Source organism: Protopterus annectens, chromosome 13.part0 (assembly GCF_019279795.1).
Source record: "Protopterus annectens isolate FY-2018-M chromosome 13.part0, PAN1.0, whole genome shotgun sequence".
NCBI lineage: Eukaryota > Metazoa > Chordata > Ceratodontiformes > Protopteridae > Protopterus > Protopterus annectens.
This window is the reverse complement of record NC_056747.1, coordinates 713695033-713714370: the sequence shown is the minus strand read 5'-3', so window position 1 is coordinate 713714370 and position 19338 is coordinate 713695033. Positions and strand designations below refer to the sequence as shown.

The following is a 19338-nucleotide window of genomic DNA, read 5'->3' as shown; positions in this document are numbered from 1 at the left end:
TGTCTGTAAACAGGAGAAGAGATGGTCAAGTACGAAAAGAATTTTTTAAGAGTGTAGATTAGAAGCAGAGAGGTAGGAAAGGTGGGTAGCAGTGTTGCAAAAAAGAGAGATTAGAAAAAAGGTAGTGTTTCACTGAAGTAGTAGCAAGATGAGAGAATAGGATACCTTGGAGAGAGGGGTCATTCAAGGGGGAGATGGCACAGACGTAGTTTGTTTTTCTTTAAGTGAGTTTTTACTGCCTTTCTGAATTAGGATTTGAGTCTAATGTGCCAGATGTGTAGTGGTAGTTTGTTCCAGTTCTCAGCAGGGTAACAGCTGTAAAGGATTTTTCCTATGTTAATCCTGGGTTTGTGAATAGTCAGGAGATGTTTAGAGCTCTGGAGTATTCTAGCTGAGGTGTAGGGGAGATGATAGATGTAATACTGGGGCAGAAAGTGGGCTGGTGTACAATAGAATGAATTATCTGAAGCTGAGAGAGGAGGAGGTTATGGGGAATTCTGATGAGTTTAGTTTTCTGAGTGCTAAGCAGTGATGAGTAGAGTAGGGTAGTTCAGCAGCAAATTTAGCTACCTTGTTGTAAGTGGACTGTAGTTTAGAAATAAGTGTGACCTGTAAGTTGGTGAGAATTTGAGAGCCGTAGAGAAGGGTTGGTAATAGGCATGTGAAATATAAAATATAAATTATAATATAAAAATCTAGGGATGAAGGATTCTGAACTGTAAGATAATATACTGTATTTTTTGAAATGCCTCCTTCCAAAGCTAATGATAGAAAGGCATCAATAACGTAAACTGTAAAGTGGGAGCCAAAATCACCTTCTGATAGAATTGAACATTCAATAGCTAATTATAAGCTTCTTGCAAGTAAAAGGACGAATCCCATAACACAACTGCCCCATCTGTGTCAGCACTATTAATTACTATATTGTGGTTATCTTGCAAAGAATTTAAAGCATTGTATCGTGCATGAGAAAGATTTGTCTTCGATCCTATATGGTATGAAAAATTAAAATGCAAATCTTTAAGTACATTCTGCTGAAATACTGCAACATATTTGTTCATGGGGAGAAAAAGAACTTTTAATTTTAAATTGTTTCATTTGTTACATTTTTCTAATCAAAATACAACAATAAATTCAACATCTTATAAAAAGAAATAATATCTTGAACAAGGATGTCTTCAGCCACAGAATAAGTGGTTACAAAACTAAGTCCCTTGTTCAGCACTTCCAATTCTACTAAAGACAAAGTAGCTGAAGAGGTGTTATGCGCAACAAAAACTGTGTCTGTCTTGGAGTCGTCAGCCATATTAATGTGTCTAAAGTAGTTGCTTCTTTTAGAATGTTTATGTCCGGCCCTCCTTCTAAATGTAAAGGGTTAGAAGAATTCTTTTTTGAAATGGGAGAGTCCGTAGTTAATTCCACGTCTTTATATATGGCAGAAGAGGATTCCTCTGCCGAAGTCTCCAATGAAGTAGCCATTTGTTTTGTTGTATTTTGATAACAAAAATGTTATCAAATAAAGGTGGGGTAGTTGTGGTATGGGATTGATCCCTTTATTTGCAAGAAGCTTTTAATCAGATATTGGATGTTCATTTCTATCAGAAGATGGTTTTGGACCCCACTTTACAGTTTAAGAAAGATACTGAAGCCTTTTTATCATTAGCTTTGGAAGAAGGCATTATTTCAAACAAAAATACAGTATGCCATCTTACAGTTTAGGATCCTTTACCCCAATATTTGTATATGTTGGCCAAGAGACATAAAAATTCAGCATGTCCCCCAGGGAGGCCTATATTTTTGGGATGAGGTTCTTTGACTGAGCCACTTTAAACAATTTTTACTAAACATTTAAAACCATTGTTGGTATGGGTTAGATCCTGGATTCAAAATACTACTGCATTCTTAAATAATATTTCCAGATGCTCAATTGGAAACTCAGTAGTAAGTGTGGACACTGGATGCCAAAGTATTATACACAAATATTCCACAATGGGCTTTTCTATTGACAATAGAGTTTTGGATGGAAAAGATTCTTTATAGCCCTGGGTTTAACACTTTTCTAGTTTGTTTAGCAGAACATGTGTTAACTGAGAATGTGTTCTACTTCAATGGTGATTGCTTTTAGCAATTAAAAGGCAGAGCTATGGGAGCATCCTTTGCACCTATTTATGCAGATCTGTTTATGGGATATTTAGAAGAACAATTGATTTATGATGTTAGTCATACCATTTATTTAGAAGAAATAGATGTATGGCACTGTTATCTTGATTGTTGAATGATATGGAAATCTGATACTGCCTATCTGCAAGAATTTGTACAATATTTGAATGATAACAAATGGGGTTACAATTCATTTTAAATTATAAATTGAGTCAGATCTCCTTTTTGTATGTGAAGAAGGCTAAACAAGTTGATGCTACATTGTATACCTCTTTGCTCCGGATGGAGTTTCATTATAACTCCCTTTAACATGCTGCTAGTTATCATCCACCCCATATAATTAAGAACAACCCTAAGTCCCAATTTTTAAGGGTTAAGAGGATTTGTTCCTCAGCTGAGGAGTTAGATAAACATATTGTAGAAGTGACCACAAAATTTTGGGCTAGAGGTTATAAATTGGATGATATCCATTGTGGACATAATTTTGCGAGTTTCATGGATAAGTCCTCATTATTACATTAAGGAACAAAAAAGCAGGATGCCCCAGTACATATGATTACCAGGTTTGGATGTAAATACACAGCTTTTTGTAATGTAATTGATAAACATTGGGGGATACGTTTGTTGGATAGTAAGTTAGCAAAGTTGTTACCTATACATTGTGCATTTTCTTATAAGCGGAAGGGGAGACGGGTCTATATTGCCAACCTGAATGAAAGGAAATTAGCATTTCATCGACACATGTGTCGAACGCACAGGTAAGCGAATGGTCACATCACCAATTTTTTTCCTAGGGAAAAAATCGGTAGGCCAACTACACACTACACACCAGTACAAACATTATAAAGTGGGGGGCTTTGCTCCCCCACACCCCCCCAACTAAATATACTAACTCCAAGATCACATTACAGTGGGGAAAGAGCAAATTCACAACAGCCAACTGATTTTTTCCCTAGGAAAAAAAATCGGTGATCTGTGCATTTGACACATGTGTCGATGAAACGCTATTTGCATTTCAGTTCATTCGAGTTGGTAATATAGACCTGGGGGAAACTATTGTTAGTTATTTGAACCATTTTAAAAAAGTTTTTCATTCTGATTTAGTTGTGCAGCACTCTGTTGAAGGGATGCAATTAGTGAGCAGTTTTCCTTGTGGACATTGCTCAGCTTGTAAGTTTGTTATGAAAATAAAACCATTTTCATCTCTTAATACATCTCATATTTTTGACATTCGTTGTATGTATACCTGTGTATCTGAATGGATTGTATATTTAGTTGAATATAGTTGCTTTGCTATTTATATAGGACAAACTTTCAGACAATTTGCAATTCGCACCTTTGAGTATTTTAGTGATATTAGGAATTGTTATAAATCTAGTGCTTTATATAAACATACCCTTAAGTATCTTGCTGCTTCATTCACATTTAGTGCTATTGATAGTATTTGTTTCAATGGACTGAATAAGTTGGGGTGGCATGAACTGTTAAAGAAGAAAATTGAGTTTGATTATGAGATTAGGTGCTTTGTTCTCTCATGGACTTAATGACTTTCTGTGATTGGTTCTCTTTAATTTTAGGGGTGGGGAGATGAGTATATATATATGTGTGTTTCAATGTGGTGCAATTTACTTGTAAATTACTTTTGGCACTGAAGAAGGCTTTTGGCCGAAACCGATTTGCCTTGCCTACTAAATGCCTCTATATGCTTTTTAATCCAGTATTAATAAAATGTATTTTATTGCTGATGTGGAGGGCTGGCCATTTTTTGTTTTTTGAGCTATATGAAGACAGACATGATGGAGCTCTCTGAATGTGTCCCAGGTGGGTATGAATCTATCCTTGAGTAGCATGCCACTGTCACCAGTGATGATGCCACAGTACCGGCAGAAAATGATTGACTTCACCAGTTCGCTTAGTTTCTGGTGTCACAACAAGGGGATCCAAATCTGTCAGCCTGGGGAGACATGATCGACAAACTACAATGTTTTGCCAGAGATGGTTACCACTTGGCTTCCAGATACTGGCAGAAACTTTATCTAGCCCCACAGTGCCTTTTTTAGGCCATGTCAAGTTGTTAACCCCCCCCCCCCCAACATAACAAAATCACTCGCATTTACCTAACGGTACTGCTGCTCATTGCTAGGAGTTTAAATAAGTAACTGCTCTCCTTGGAAACACTCCTTATCCTGGAGAACGCAGACACATGTGCAGTCACAGAAACGTGGATGTTCATCATGTTACACTGCTGCAGTCATTACACTTGGGTCATCCTGCCGTCAGGCGGTTCCCCAGTCGGCCTGAGTTCCAAAGTCTTGGTTCGGCGTCTGTTGCTGTTGCCTCCTCCCTGAAGTCAGTGCGGCAGGGGTGTATAAGATGCAGCCAATGCCATTTTCTGTAGTCTTTCTTGCCACGCGGTGCCCGAAGCAAAAGCAGTTCACAAGTGCCGGTCGGCTGTCTCCTGAGATTTTCATTCCGAATCCAGAACCGAAGTCTTCTACAAAGCTAAGTACCCCATTGGGGAAACTTTTTCTTGCCTCAGACCGATGTCAGTAATAGTTAATAACTGTATTTCTAGTGGGAAGCAAATACCTCATAAGGATTTCCATTCCTATTGTATCCCATGCCTAGGCCCAGACCACGATGTCACTGGTTGTCAGTTTTGTGCTAGGTTTAACAAGCGCACTATTGAACATCGGTTTGATTTTGCCCGACATTACTTTGGTAGAAAATTCAATTATACCATGCCGTGGGAACTTCCGACTACCGGAATACACAAAAAGCGCAAAGACAAGGATAGGCATCCGGGGCCCAAAACTGACGACGAAGCCTCTTCTAGGCCGGTCTCCGGTTTTCAGCGAGGCACCTTCGCAGCCCCTGATGACCGCTTTGGTAGAACCACAGGCCGCCTCTGACTCCCACGAGGAGATGGTTGGGCCTTCGGACGCACAAGTTATTCAGCCTGCCAAGACTAGCCTTTCAGAGGGATCCGGAGTAGCTGAGCAACCCACTGCTTCAGACGGTGTGTTCAGACCTACTCAGTTAAGCATTAAACCCCCAGCTAAGTATAAGCCTCCTTTAAAATCAAAGAAACAAGTACAGCATTCTCCAGGACAGGCCTCCATGCCTAAGAAACAAATGCTCAAAATGGCCGAAGACCTAATCACTCTGATCAGGGGTCACATCCCCTCCTGATAAAAGGCCTAGACAGGATGCAGACTATGACTCATCCGACCAGGTGTCCATCTCTTCTGATTCATCCTCAGACCTAGGATACTCTCTACCCCCTTATGCGATTTCTGATGCTGAGGAATCAATTCCATCAGCCTCACTGCCTGAGGGACTACTTCTTTGGGGAAACACTACATACCTTGAGGGAACATTTCCACTGGGAAGGCCAGGATTACTCAGAATCCAAGAAAAGGCTCAGAGACTTCCTTTTATTACCTCAACACAGACCCCTTGCTATTCCGCCAGTGCTAGATATTGTGGATGATGTGTATACTGAATCCAGCTTAAATCCTGATTCCTTACCACTAGCCCCTGTTAAACTGGACAGATACTACAGAGTCCCTGACTCAGATAAATTTCTGTATAAAAGCCCTGTAGCTGACCCTGAAACTATTTCTCAGGGACCCAAAGGAGTTAAGGCCTCATTAGCCAAGAATCCATTTCCCTCTGATAGAGATTCCAGAGCATTAGACAGATGGGGAAAGAAAGTATATACGTCTGCAACTTTAGCAATGAGAGCCTTAAATTGCCATCACATGCTAAAATATCAGCAATTTTTACTGTCTCAGTTAAAACAAAAAATGCTTCCAGAATCAGATCCTCCTAATTTCAAAGAAATGCAGGATTTGTTGCATGCAGCTGAACAAGTGGGAAAGCATACTTTGCAATGTGGTTTTGATTCTCTAGAGGCCTCCTGCAGAGCAGCAATTACAGGCTCTGTCATTAGAAGACATGCTTGGTTAAAAGAACATACGTTACCAGATCATGTTAAAGTAAAATTATTGGATGCACCTTTGCAGCAGGATGTGTTGTTTGGAGTTAAGGCGGAAGAGGTATTAAAGAAAATGGAGGCTAAGGCAAAATCTATGCAAACGGTGAAGGATTTCTTACAGGTTCAGCCTCCTAGATTTAGCAGAAACTGGCCAACTAACAATTGGTCCTTTCCAATTACAGAGAGACCTCAAAGGGGAAGATACAGACATCCAAGAGGTAGAGGTCAAACACAAGGTCCTTACAGGCCTCGACAATGGGTTGCGTCAGGCCAGAAAGAAGGGGAAGACAGGCTCCAACCATATAAAAAGCAGCTCCAATGACTTCCCACTACAGCTGCCAAACATATCACTCTTAGCAGCCCCTTGGAGGAAAACTGGCACTCTTCTACCACAATTGGCAAATGATCACCAAAGGCAGATGGGTTCTCAACATTGTATTTTAAGGTTACAGGTTCCACTTTCATACTCTGCCAAGGTTAAAAGGAATGCCAAATCTGCCGCCAAATCAATGGGCAGGGGCTCAAAAACAAATTACAGCACTCATGGATATGAGAGCTATTCAAAAGGTACCATCACAGGAGCAAGGACAAGGATTTTACTCAAGACTCTTTCTGGTACCCAGAAGGGACAAAGCCTGGAGGCCCACTCTGGATCTTTCATCTCTAAATACTTACCTGGATTTTCCAAAATTCAAAATTTTGACACTACAGCAGCTTCTTCCCATGCCGGGCAAGAAAGCTTGGCTCGTGACTTTGGACCTCAAGGAGGCATACCTCCATGTCCCTATCAGACAAAACTGCAGAAGATACCTCAGATTCATAGCTGGTTCACTGCACTACCAATTCTCTGCACTGCCCTTTGGCTTATCTACTGCGAGCCAGGGTCTTCACAAAGTGCCTGTCACCAGTAATTGCATTTTGCAGACAGAAAGGAATTCAAATTTGTCCATACCTGGATGACTGCCTGATTCAAGCAGAGAGCAAGGACATTCTTCTAAAGCATCTGGCGTTTGTAAAAAGTTATTAAGTTGCCTAGGGTACACAGTAAACAAAAGAAATCAAAACTAGTGCCCTCACAAGAGATTATATTCCTGGGTGCCAGCTTTAACACAACAGCCCAGATGGCTTATCTCACGCCAGACAAACAAGGACAACTTAATGGCAACAAAGACCCAACTCCCTGTAAGAAAAATTCTGCAGGCCTTGGGTTACATGGCATCCTGCATACTACTAATTCCATATGCCAGACTGCATATGAGGAAACTACAATGGTACTAAAGAATGTATGGTCTCAACACTATCAAAGTTTGGAAACAGTTATAACACTAATCCCTTGCCTTCAACAGGAGTTTCAATGGTGGGCTCAAGCTTGTCACCTCAACAAGGGACAGCCTTTTACACAACCCACAGCCAGGCAAACACTGACAACAGATGCATCGGATTATGCCTGGGGAGCACACATGGCAGGCAAATGTATTCAGGGTACATGTCCCGCAGAACAAAGGCATCTTCACATCAATCAAAAAGAGATGCTAGCTGTACAAAATGCTCTTATAGCTTTCAAGGACCTGCTGCATCCAGGACAACTACTGCTAAAGACAGACAACACCACAGTTATGTGGTACATAAACAAGCAAGGGGGCACTCACTCCCACCCCCTATGCAGACAAGTCATGACCTTGTGGAACACAGCTATAAACCTTCAAGTTCATCTGCAAGCACAATTCCTGCCAGGAGAGAAAAATACACTGGCAGACGACTTAAGCAGAAACATCATGGATCCCCACAAATGGGAATTGAATCCACAAATATTCAGAATGATAACACAGAAATGGTGGAGCCCGGACATAAGATCTGTTTGCATCCCCAATAAACTGCCAGCTACAAAAATTCTACACCAGCATGGAAAGTGGATGCCTTCTCATTCAGCTGGGAGAACCTACAAGTTTATGCTTTCCCACCACTACCTCTCCTGCCAAAGGAACTTATAAAAGCCAGGCAAGAAGAGCCAAAGATGATCCTGATTGCACCAGACTGGCCACGCCAGCACTGGTACCCAATCTTAAGGAGCTTAGCACAAGAACCACCCTGGATTTTGCCTCAAATCCCACATCTGCTGACTCAGCACAACAATCAAATATTACACAGCCAGCTAAAGACCTTAAACCTAGCTGCATGGAAGATTCCTTAGTCAAGCAAGCAATGCCTCTCTCCAAAGCTGTTATGGATGTCATTCTGGAGGCCAGAAGGCCTAGTACCAGGAAAGCCTATTCGGATAAATGGAAGAGATTCTGTGCCTGGAACCAAGCTCACAGCCTTGACTCTCTTGTCCCAAACATTCCTCAGATACTACAATACTTAACTGAGATGCTGGACAAAGGCTTCTCCTTATCTGTCAGGATCCACTCCTCTGCCATCTCTGCTCATTACAACACAGATCCACCAATTTTCTCTAATCCTCTCTTAAAACAGTATCTCAGAGGGGCTAAAAACATAAGAGCGCCCTGTAGAGCACCTACTCCAACTTGGGACCTCAACTTCGTTTTGGAAAAACTAACTTTACCTCCTTTTGAGCCAGCTAACACAGCAGAATTAAAATACATCTCTTGGAAAACTGCTCTGCTCCTGGCAATAACATCAGCACGAAGATTGTCAGAATTACAAGCACTAATGGCAGTGGAACCTTTCCTCATTTTCCACCAGGACAGGGTGTCTTTAAGAACTCACCCTACATTTATGCCAAAGGTGGTATCCAGTGTGGCTTTAAATCAAACTATTCACCTACCAACTTTTTATCCTAAACCACAGAATAAAGGGTAGAGACTACTGCACTCTTTGGACATTCACAGGCAGTTGTGCTTCTACTTGGACAAAACCAAAGCTTTCAGAAAATCTGAGCAATTATTGATAGCATATGCTGCAGGAGCACAATTAAAACAGACTATTTCAAAATGGATAGGACATTGTATACGTTTCTGCTACACATACCATGGAAAACCTGTACCTAGCAGCATTAGATCTCACTCCACCAGGGCAACGGCCACTTCAACTGCCTACCTCAGGGGAGTACCTACCAAGGATATTTTGGAAGCGGCAACTTGGAGTTCTGTACATACCTTCACCAAGCATTACCATCTACCACTATACTCTAAATCCAGAGCTGGCTTCACCACTGCAGTGCTGCAGGGCCTTATAGCCACCCCTAATGTCTTATAGAACCAGCCACCCTACCTCAGCTTTGGGATTCTACCCAAGTGTAATGACTGCAGCAGTGTAACACGATGAACATAGTACAGTTTTGTACCTACCATAAATGTAGATGTTCGAGTGTATACACTGCTGCAGTCCAGGTTACCCTTCCTCCTTCCCCTCTTACTGGGTGGTACGTACTTATGTCTTCTACCCTTTACTACCTATTGGGAGTATTTGCTGGTAGCTGTAAGTTGTTTATTGCCTTTCTTATGTATGTTTTATTAGCAATTGGAATTGCCTATCTATTCAGAGGCACCTGACATCTGGGGCAAGAAAAACTGAAGAAAATGGTGTCGGCTGCATCTTGTATACCCCTGCAGCATTGACGCCAGGGAGGAGGCGACAGCAACCGACGCCGGACCAAGACTTTGGAACTCAGGCCGACTGGGGAACCACTTGACGGCAGGATAACCCAAGTGTAGTGACTGCAGCAGTGTATATACTCGAACATCTACATTTATGGTAGGTACAAAACTGTACTTTCAGAACCATCAAAAGAACCCTGGCTATCAAAGGCTGCAATGCCTTTTATACATTTTGATCCAGCTCAGCTCAGGATAAAACAAAGAGTGGAGGTATCTCACTGTTCATAAAGGACAAGAAAATGATTAGAGTGATCCAACAACATGACTCACTTGAGCTGCTCCATTCCCAGCCTGACCATAAGTGTGATCCCCTAGCCATATTCTTGCTAGCTACAAATCCTTTAACCGTAAGGAAAACCAAACCTTCTGGAATCTCTCAACATTCAGCCTAGTACCATACTTATGGGTGACTTCAACTACCACTCCATAAACTGGAAGACTTGTACAACCTGTAATTCACTTTCTCAGAGTTTTTTGGACTTTGGCAATGCAAACACCCTAGAGCAATTAGTTAGCTCTGCACGTAGAGGTACAAATATCCCAGACCCAGTACTCATGAACATGGGAAGGGATATTGCTACCTCCCATGCATTAACTCTGCCTGGTAAGATCTGACAACAAAATTATCTCCTTCAGTATTGAAACTAACCTAGAACCCCCATCAAGCTCCAAACCTGTTAAGAATTTTGCTGAGTCCAGTTACCTCAAACTAAGTGACAGCTTATTAAACTTCCAAGCCCCTCCGAACCTGGATGACATTGAGGCCTACTCTGAGCTTTACACAAAAGCATTCTACAACCACATTCATAGCTGCATAGAGGAGGCAGTACCTGTCCGAGTCAAACCTATGATTACTGGCAAAAATAAACCACCCTAGTTACCACCTAGCATAAATAGACTTTTCAAAAAAAGGAAAAAAAATCCTCCCCAAAGCCAAGAAGGAACAAACAAAACAGTACAAAAAGACACTCCTCAATCTAAACAAACAAATCGGAGAGCTGGTTAAATCTGCCAAAGCAAACTGTAAGGCAAAGATAGCCTCCCAGGTGAAGATTATCATAAGGCGTTTTTTTTTAATTATGCTTGTAGCCTCAGGGGAAATGCTGAGCAATGTGCCGAGTTAATCATGAATGGCAACACTTACACCTAGCCTGAAACTGTAGCAAACCTGCTGGCTGGCAAGTTCATTTCAAACTTCTCCCCCCAATCACCTCCTACCACACACAGAAATACCTGCAACCATCCCCCTGCTGGTCATTATGAGGGAACAGGTCCTTACTGCGCTCGATAAAGCCAAAAACACAGCCTCCATGGTTTCCGACAACATTCCAGGATGCTTCTTACGTAGCTTAAAACAGATTCTTATTAGGGCCACTTGAAACCCTCTTTAAGCACAACCTCTATACAGACTTTTTCCTGGAGGAATGGAGGACTGCAACAATTGTCATTCTGCACAAGGGGGCCCATCAACTGACCCAAGGAACTACATACCCATAAGCTTGACCAGTCTCATCTGCAAGTCCATTGAGAGAATTATCATGGACCTGATCAGTAATGACATAGGAACTCGCCAAAAACTGGACCAGACCCAGTTTGGCTTTGTCAAAGGGAAGTCTTGCCTGCTCATTCTCGTGGAATACTATGCAAAAGTCACCAGGCCCATGGATGAGGGTAAAAAATGTACACACCGCTTATTTGGACCTAGCCATAGCTTTTGAAGCAACCCTTCACTCAGGGATCATAGATAAACTCATTGAGATAGGCATACAGCACTACATCGTCAGATGGATAGCCAACTAGCTCAGTGACAGGACACATGTTGTCCAGATAGGTGAATCCACTTCTGATAAGAAATCTGTTATTAGTGGTGTCCCACTGGGCTCAGTGTCAGTACTGGAACCCCTCCTTTTTTGGCATATACTTCTCTGAAGTGAAGGCCAATGTTGGGGGCCTTTGGCTCACCAAGTTCAATGACAACTGTAAGCTGGGAGCAATGCTTGAATCTTCAAATGATGTTGACATCCTACAGACAGGCCTAAAAGTGACAAATGACTGGTACCAAACTGTGGCCTGAGACTGAATGTTGAAATGTATAATCATACCCTTTAGTAAATCAGATATCCCTGCAAGTTATAATATTGATAGCACACCCCTAAAAGTAGACCCAGTTGTGATGGACCTAGGAACACGGATAGATAGTAACCTAAATTTTGACCACCAGGTAGCTACAGTAGTGCGGAAATCCTTCTGTGTGGCTTAACGTATAAGTAAAGGTATGGCATTAAGATTAAAGGAAATTATAGTTCCATTGTTCTCAGCACTCAAGTCCATAATCAAGTACAGTGTTTCCCTCTGAATGTACCTAACCAGGCATTTACACCATTTGGAGCAGCCCCAGAGATTTTTCACAAAAAAAAAAATACAAAGTGTAAGACACATGTCTTATGCAAACCGACTAAAGGCCTTATCCCTTTACACAGTCTCATATCTTTTATTGAGAGGAGACTTATGCCTGACCTACAAGGCATTCTCTGATCCAGCCCTGATGAAAATGTTACATAGTCACAAGAAAAATTATACAAGGGTTACGCATTCCATGGATCTGAACCTTATTCGTGACTCTAACAGAACTTGCTGGTGCGAGAGATTCGTATCCCATAGGCTACCTCATCTATGGGATAAACTTCCCATCTTTGTAAAACAATACTCCTCCCTTACTGTCTTCATAAAGAATTTAGGTAACTGGATGGGGAACTGTAAATTCACTCCCGGGTCACTGTCCATGTCCCTTATGGACAAAGGCAGTCTGTAAAATGACTCGGGGCTCCAATACCCAAAGACCCACTCTCCTGAAACTACCCCATCCCATATCTGGGGAGTTAAGATATAATATTGTCATATTCTGGTTATTATTGGCTAAGCTTGTAAAAGCTCTTGTGCCATTAGCCTAGTAATTACCTATGAACCCATGACTAAGTTTAGCTGGTGGTACTGACTAAATTTAGTATTACTGTGAATGTTTTTTTTTCCATTCCAAGTTCATAGTCTTAATAATGACTCTTATGTCTAATGAAAGAGGAACAAATCAGTTAAAGCCACTACCTTAAGATAATGTTCATGTAACTACACCTCAAGTTGTGACTACTTGTTAAACTTTCTTAGACTGAGACAAGTAAAGGAGAGACAGAGAGTTTTTTTTTGTTATTAATAACAAGGTAATTTGGAACATGGTTTAACTGTACATCTTCTGATAAGATAGCTGTAATTTTTGCTAGGGAGATGTGTTTATGGGAATTTAAAAAGTGGTTTTACTGGTGAAATACTAATCATTATCTTAGTAGTGAGAAATTATTTATGATTCGGATGTAGTAGGAAGGATTTGTAGACAGTTCATTATGAAAGAAGTTTGATGGGTGAATTGTTTTGATAGTACTTGCAATTTTTTCGATGAACATATACAGATATAATTTGTACAGTAGCTTGTCGTTAATTACTGTGAAGCTGTGTATGATATTCTTACTAAGTATTAGAAGCATACTGTGGGTCATTTATAGATTACTGATTACTTTTAAATAGTATGTATATTTGTATGTTACTAGCAGAAAATAGTATTGCTGTTGAAGCAGTGTACTGCTAGAAGCCATGTATTAAATACTGTAGAATGGTCGAGTCAGGCAGCACTATTGTTGCCTGTGTTTAAGATGGAGAAGTAGGTGGGTTGGAGATGAGCATGGATAATCTATTTTAAAAGTTAGGAGGTAAGGTGTGACGTGCAATTGGGGGGTGAAAGTGGAGAAAAGTGGTAGCACATCACTTAAGTGCGAGTCAGAAACCCTGTGCACGTACAAGGCATCAGCGGAAGAATGATGCCAGGTGTAAACTACAAGCGAAGACCAACTCTGCCTATAGTAAGTAATCTATCCATTATCTGCATTAACTAATAAAGCTGGAATATCAAAGCTCGGAATTGCTCTAGTAGATGTCCACAGTGGGGTATACGAGTCCTGTACCATAAAACTATGGCAGCTTGACTGGGGGACTAACCAGACTGTGAGATAATTCATCAGTAGTATCATACCAGCTTATAGTAAGAGAAACAGCAGCAGCTTTTTTTGATACCCTAAGGTCATTATTTTGCCATATAAATATGTAAAAACTATTAGCATTCTACTTCGGTTTAATAACTTTCCAGGCAACGTTGTACTGTTGTATTAGTTGAAGCAGTAAATGCTGCAGTCAGTTGTACCTTCAGATTCCGCTGTAAGATTGGTTTGTGTGCCTGTAGAATTCTTTCTTTTTATTTATGTAACGGTGGGGTGATTCGCTACCTTACTGGGTTTACTGTTCCAAGAGTTGAAAACAGTAAAGGTGTATTAAAAGAAACATTCAGCAGAAGTATGTTGAAAGAAAATGTCCACAACTGCAACATAAACGTGTAGTACACATATCCAGGCTAATTGTCTAGGTATACTTATATTCATTATACATATTTGCAAATTTGTTTCATTTGACAATAGTCATTACTAAAGTCAGTATATAAAGAATTTCAGCGAGCAGTACATGATTTAGAAAACTGAATTTGCGTCATGATAATGTATGTTTAAATAATAGTAATAAGTTACATAAAATCAAAGGAGATTGCTAATGCATACTATTCAGTTAGGAACATACACTGCATCTGCTAAGTGCATCTAGAAGGACATCTGTTTGAAATTCAGTAACATGCATATGATCTAATGAGTCTAGAACAATTTGTTCAAATAAACAGGCTGATCAGGCATAAACCTCTACTTACATACAATTTGTTTACTGGGGTAGTGCACTGATCTCAGTGGAACATCTGCAGGCACAGCCTGGGTGAGTAGGACCACACAAGAAGGAACACAACATATTTACAGATACAAGGATATGCTAAAAAACAAATATAAATGCATACTTAGAGATTCAAGAATATGCTGCAACATTTAGATCAGTTTATAATGTCATAACATGGATGGAAAAATGGAACTGTGCTTAGGAGGGCTTTATGGATAAGATGGAGCCATAATGACTGAGATGGCCTGTGCTACAGGGACAGCAGCATATCATTCTATAGCAAGGTATGAAGACATTAGAAGAGGCAAGTGAGAATAATTTCAGGAAAGGATACCATGGAGAAAAGACAGAAAAGGTGAGAGAGGCATGGCTGTCATCAGCTGAGGATCTTTCTTAAATGGAAGAATTAAACAAGTGCATGACAAAGCAAGTAATTTAAATTATAACAGTAAAACTGAATTAAAACAAAGTAAGGGCAAAATAAGGAAACAAAGTTTACAAAAAAATATAGAACAACTCTTTTATGTTGTTCACAAGTAGCTACTATTTGGGTGAAAAGCTGCATTTACCCTTGCTCTTTGCAGCGGATGTGCTATTTTTAAAGGTAGAAAACAGACTACTGTTCTTCACTGCTTGGTTAATGGTAATTAATGGTGACAGTGTAGGAGAGCTGTTATAAGCAAGTCACCTTAGATGTAAATCAGCCATGCTAGCATATAACTTTCAAAAGTAGTACACAACACCTTCTGTAAACAGGAATGCATGGATGGTATCCTGGACTACAAGATGAAGCTTGTTAGTAGCTCACAGCATTAATTCTGTCTGCTGTATTTGACAGCATTTTTGCTTACCATCAGTTTTGATGCTTTCAAATAAGGTCATTACTGCTTATGTCTGTCCTTTCTTTATATTTCTTTGCCATCTCATTTGTGGAGCATTGATCGGTCTGACAACCCAGCAGCTACAATAGTTTGGGAAGGATTGTGATAAGGGATATGAACGGCAATTGTCCTTTAGTTGGTCTGAGTTTTTTTTCTTTTTGTAAATTTATCTTAACATCAATAGGCAAATGTGTTTGCTCATAAATATAATTTTTTTAACAGAATGGTAGTCAGATAATTAAGCTGTAAAGTGTGATGTGGTGGTGGTGAATTGGGAGATTACTCACAGATCATGTCACCTGACACAGGAATAGTTCTGTAAATTAATTACATAAAAAATGGATAAATCAGATGCTCCCATCTCATGTTGGTATTTTGATTATATAGTGGACCATAGATATTAGTTATAATTCTGCTTTTTTCTTTTACAGATTCAATACTCAGTTACTGGCTGTTGTATCATTTGTTAGTTTAATTTGCCATTTTCCTGTAACATTTTGGAAAGTAAACTGATAAAAGTTGCAGTTTTTTCCTTGATTTGTGCAATTCAAAATCTCCTTCAGTGACATGATGTACAGCTTGACAGCCCTTGTGTGGATGGGAATAGCACATTTCATAGTCAACCACAGTATCAAAGCTTACTTGTTTGAAGGTGAGCTTCTGCATCGGGTGCACTTTCCTTTGCTAACCTGAGAATTAAATACCCTTCATTGTCTACTACTTATTTAACTTTGTGCCCCAATGAAGAATTGTCTCACACTTGGGAATATTGAAGTGCTACTAAGATCTTTAAAAGAATATTCATGCCACTGACTTGCTGTATAATACACAGTGTGCTGTTTTCTTATTCAGTTTAATAGTAACTGTTTTCTTCCCTCTTTTACCCAGATGTACTGTGGTGCAACATTTATTGTTCATTGGACACCTGCTGATCATATGTTTCTACATCAGCATATTGTAGACATGCTGCAGCATGTCAACTCACTGTTGGAAACTCGCCCGAGGACTGTCATCTCTCCTTTGCTCAGTCAAGACAACCATCCGAGTCTTGATAATCCTGTGACCAGCTCTACAGGTCTCACAAATGTTTTCTCTGAACCACCACTGAAGAAAAAACAGCTGACCATAAACATGGAATTAGTGTGTTTGAAAGCAACAGCCAGCATTAGTAATGAAAGTTGCATTTGCCTACTCTTGGACAACATGACTGTGGTTCGGAATAGCAGCTTCCTTCAAGTCAAGCTGCCTCATTTAGTTGCCAGTTTTGATGGGAATGATATTTTTACATTTAAAGATATGGATGTGCAAATCCTACCAGAATATGAGAAAGCAATCCTTTGCAGGAATGCCTTCTCCCAGCTGCAGACACCCAAGAACCATGCCTGGATTTTTAATTTTGGCAGTGTTTTCATTGAGTTTCCTTATCAGTATGACTTTTCCAAAACTTTTGATGAGGCCATAAATGTGCAAAAGTGGCTTAAAGCTCTGTATAAGAAAGATAGACAAGGTCTAGAACCGCTACCCCCCGACATTGTGCTAAACGTGGTTCAGTTCTCTTTCATCTTCCTTGATGATGTGTTTGAAGTCAAACTTCGGGACAACTATGAACTCTTGAAGGATGAAAGCAAAGAAAGTGCTAAGCGGCTACAGCTGCTGGATGCTAAAGTGGCAGCGTTACGTAAGCAACATGGGGAGTTGCTGCCAGCACGGAAAATAGAAGAGCTGTATACTTCTCTAGAGAAGAAAAACATTGAGATCTATATCCAGCGTTCTAAGCGTCTCTATGCCAACACACCAATGAGGAAAGCATTGTTGACATGGACCATCTCTGAACTGGAGGTGGTTGTGCTGGCCGATGAGTCCTATCATGGGGTGGAGAAGGTCATTAAGCAAATAAAGGACATAGACAATGTGAGTCCATTTCCTCCATGTGGTTTAGCCCTAGTCATCCAGTGGTGTAGGATGCTGAAGTACAGTATGAAGTCCTTTCTAGGTGAGTCTTTTCTTGGATGATTTCTTCTGTTAGAGTTGAGTAAAAGGAAAATAAATTTGGTGTTTATACCTTTTTACTTCAGCGTTTTTAGCATTTAGGAAGAAAAATAATGGTAAGCTAAAGGATAGCATGCATATAGGTTGATGTACTCCCTTGCTGGCATGTAAAAACTGTACTATGTCATCCTCAACCTGTGCCCAGGGAAGAGTTGGATGTATACAGTGTTTTACAAAGCTTGCAGCATCATTCATTGCCACTTTGGTGACCTTGGTGACGGTATTGATGTGGAAGTTTTAAAGTGGGAGGTTGCAGCATGTAATCACTTATACATTTACATCTGAGCAAGCCATGCCTCAGGAGCTATAGCCTACATAAACTTTAATGAGTTCATCTGTTTAAAGTAGTTGTTGATCTTTGTTGTTTGATGGTATGCATAACTGCCTGTGGCACCTAGTTGTAGCTGTGTTGCTAGAAGGCATCTCTGCACAGAATTTTCAGCTAAAAATAATGTTTTGTAGCTGTTTTAATTTAATAACTGCACTAAAATTGCTGTTTAGAGACTCCATTCCCACCAGTGAATATAAAGATAATGGCGTGCCCAGTCCATTATGGTACCTCATGTGTTTGCTCCTCTTTGGATTTTTGTGTTTGTGTATTGTTGAAATGCATCCAGAACTATTACTACATCTAAAACTTCCACAACCCATCATCTCTTCCCAAAAAAAAAAAACAAACAACAAAAAAAAAAATTTAGAGTAATTTATTTTTTAATCCACAAATCCATCCTTCCTTGCTTTCAGCAGCCACAGCACTTTCCACTTCCTTTCATGCTACCTTTCCATTTATAGCCAGCAGTTTCCATCTTTCCATCTACTAGGAACATGCCGGCTGTCTTGGTCAGCACCAACCAAGCACCATTAGCAGACAGTGATGTATTATATTAGCACTTGCCACTCACTTTTCACAGACCTTCAGATTCTGGCTTTTCTACTTGTGTTACAGTCCATGTTTTTCAGAAGTGTATAGTAACTTTCCCTATGAGCACATACCAGCCATATTCCTCTGACGTTAATGCATCAAAGGTAGGAACTAGGCTATCGGCCCTAGGGCCCATACAAGCCTAGCCAAAAAATGTACCCTGGCTTTCATCACCCAAGAAAATTATTTTCCTGTGCCCCTGTCGAGCAGAACCACAGAAGGGATCCCCTGGGTGAATTTCCCATTTCCCATCCAATCATCAAGATTCTTCTTGAAGAGTGCTAATGAGGAGCTCTGTTCGACATAGACAGGTAGTCTGTTCCAGAGTATGGGAAGTCTCTGGGACAGGAATCTGTCCCTCCAGCATGTTCTGTTTATTGTGGTGACAAGGTTTAGGTCCCTAGAGCGTGTAGCTCAGAGGGATTGGGATTTCTTTAAGTGGAGCATGTCCAACAGCTCTGGGTTTGACATAGCTTTGTATGTTAGGCAGAGATCACCACTGATTAGGCGATATGCGATGGAGTAAAGCTGTAGTTTTTTGAGACTGTCTGCATAGGGCATCTGTTTGAGGCCAGTAATCCTCTTTGTGAGGTATTTCTGTGGTCTTTCCAGTTGTAGATGTCTTGTGAGGTACATACCAAAAGGGGCGTTGTACACTATAATGGGTCTAATGAGTGATGAGTCGAGGGGAACAATGACCTCTTTCTGGATGAGAATCCTTTTGTGATGAGATGAGCCACGTAGAAGGATTTCCTGACCACTGTGGCAATGTGATTATGAAATGAGAGACTACTGTCCACCTGTGTCCCAAGGTCTCATCACATTTTCGGCATTAAGTAGACTACCAGCTATGTGGTAGTTCATGGGTACAGAGTTTTTACCAAAGGGGATGAC

The 19338-nt window shown here is 40.5% G+C and overlaps 1 protein-coding gene across 1 annotated transcript in view; it reads left to right on the top strand.

The window, feature by feature from the left end:
* KIAA0100 (KIAA0100 ortholog) overlaps positions 1-19338 on the top strand; it is a 2229983-nt gene that overhangs the window by 1067433 nt on the left and 1143212 nt on the right. The window contains exon 16 of the mRNA XM_044054400.1: positions 16362-17466. Within this exon, the coding sequence (XP_043910335.1) occupies positions 16362-17466 (1105 nt within the window). The remainder of the gene's footprint in view (positions 1-16361; positions 17467-19338) is intronic.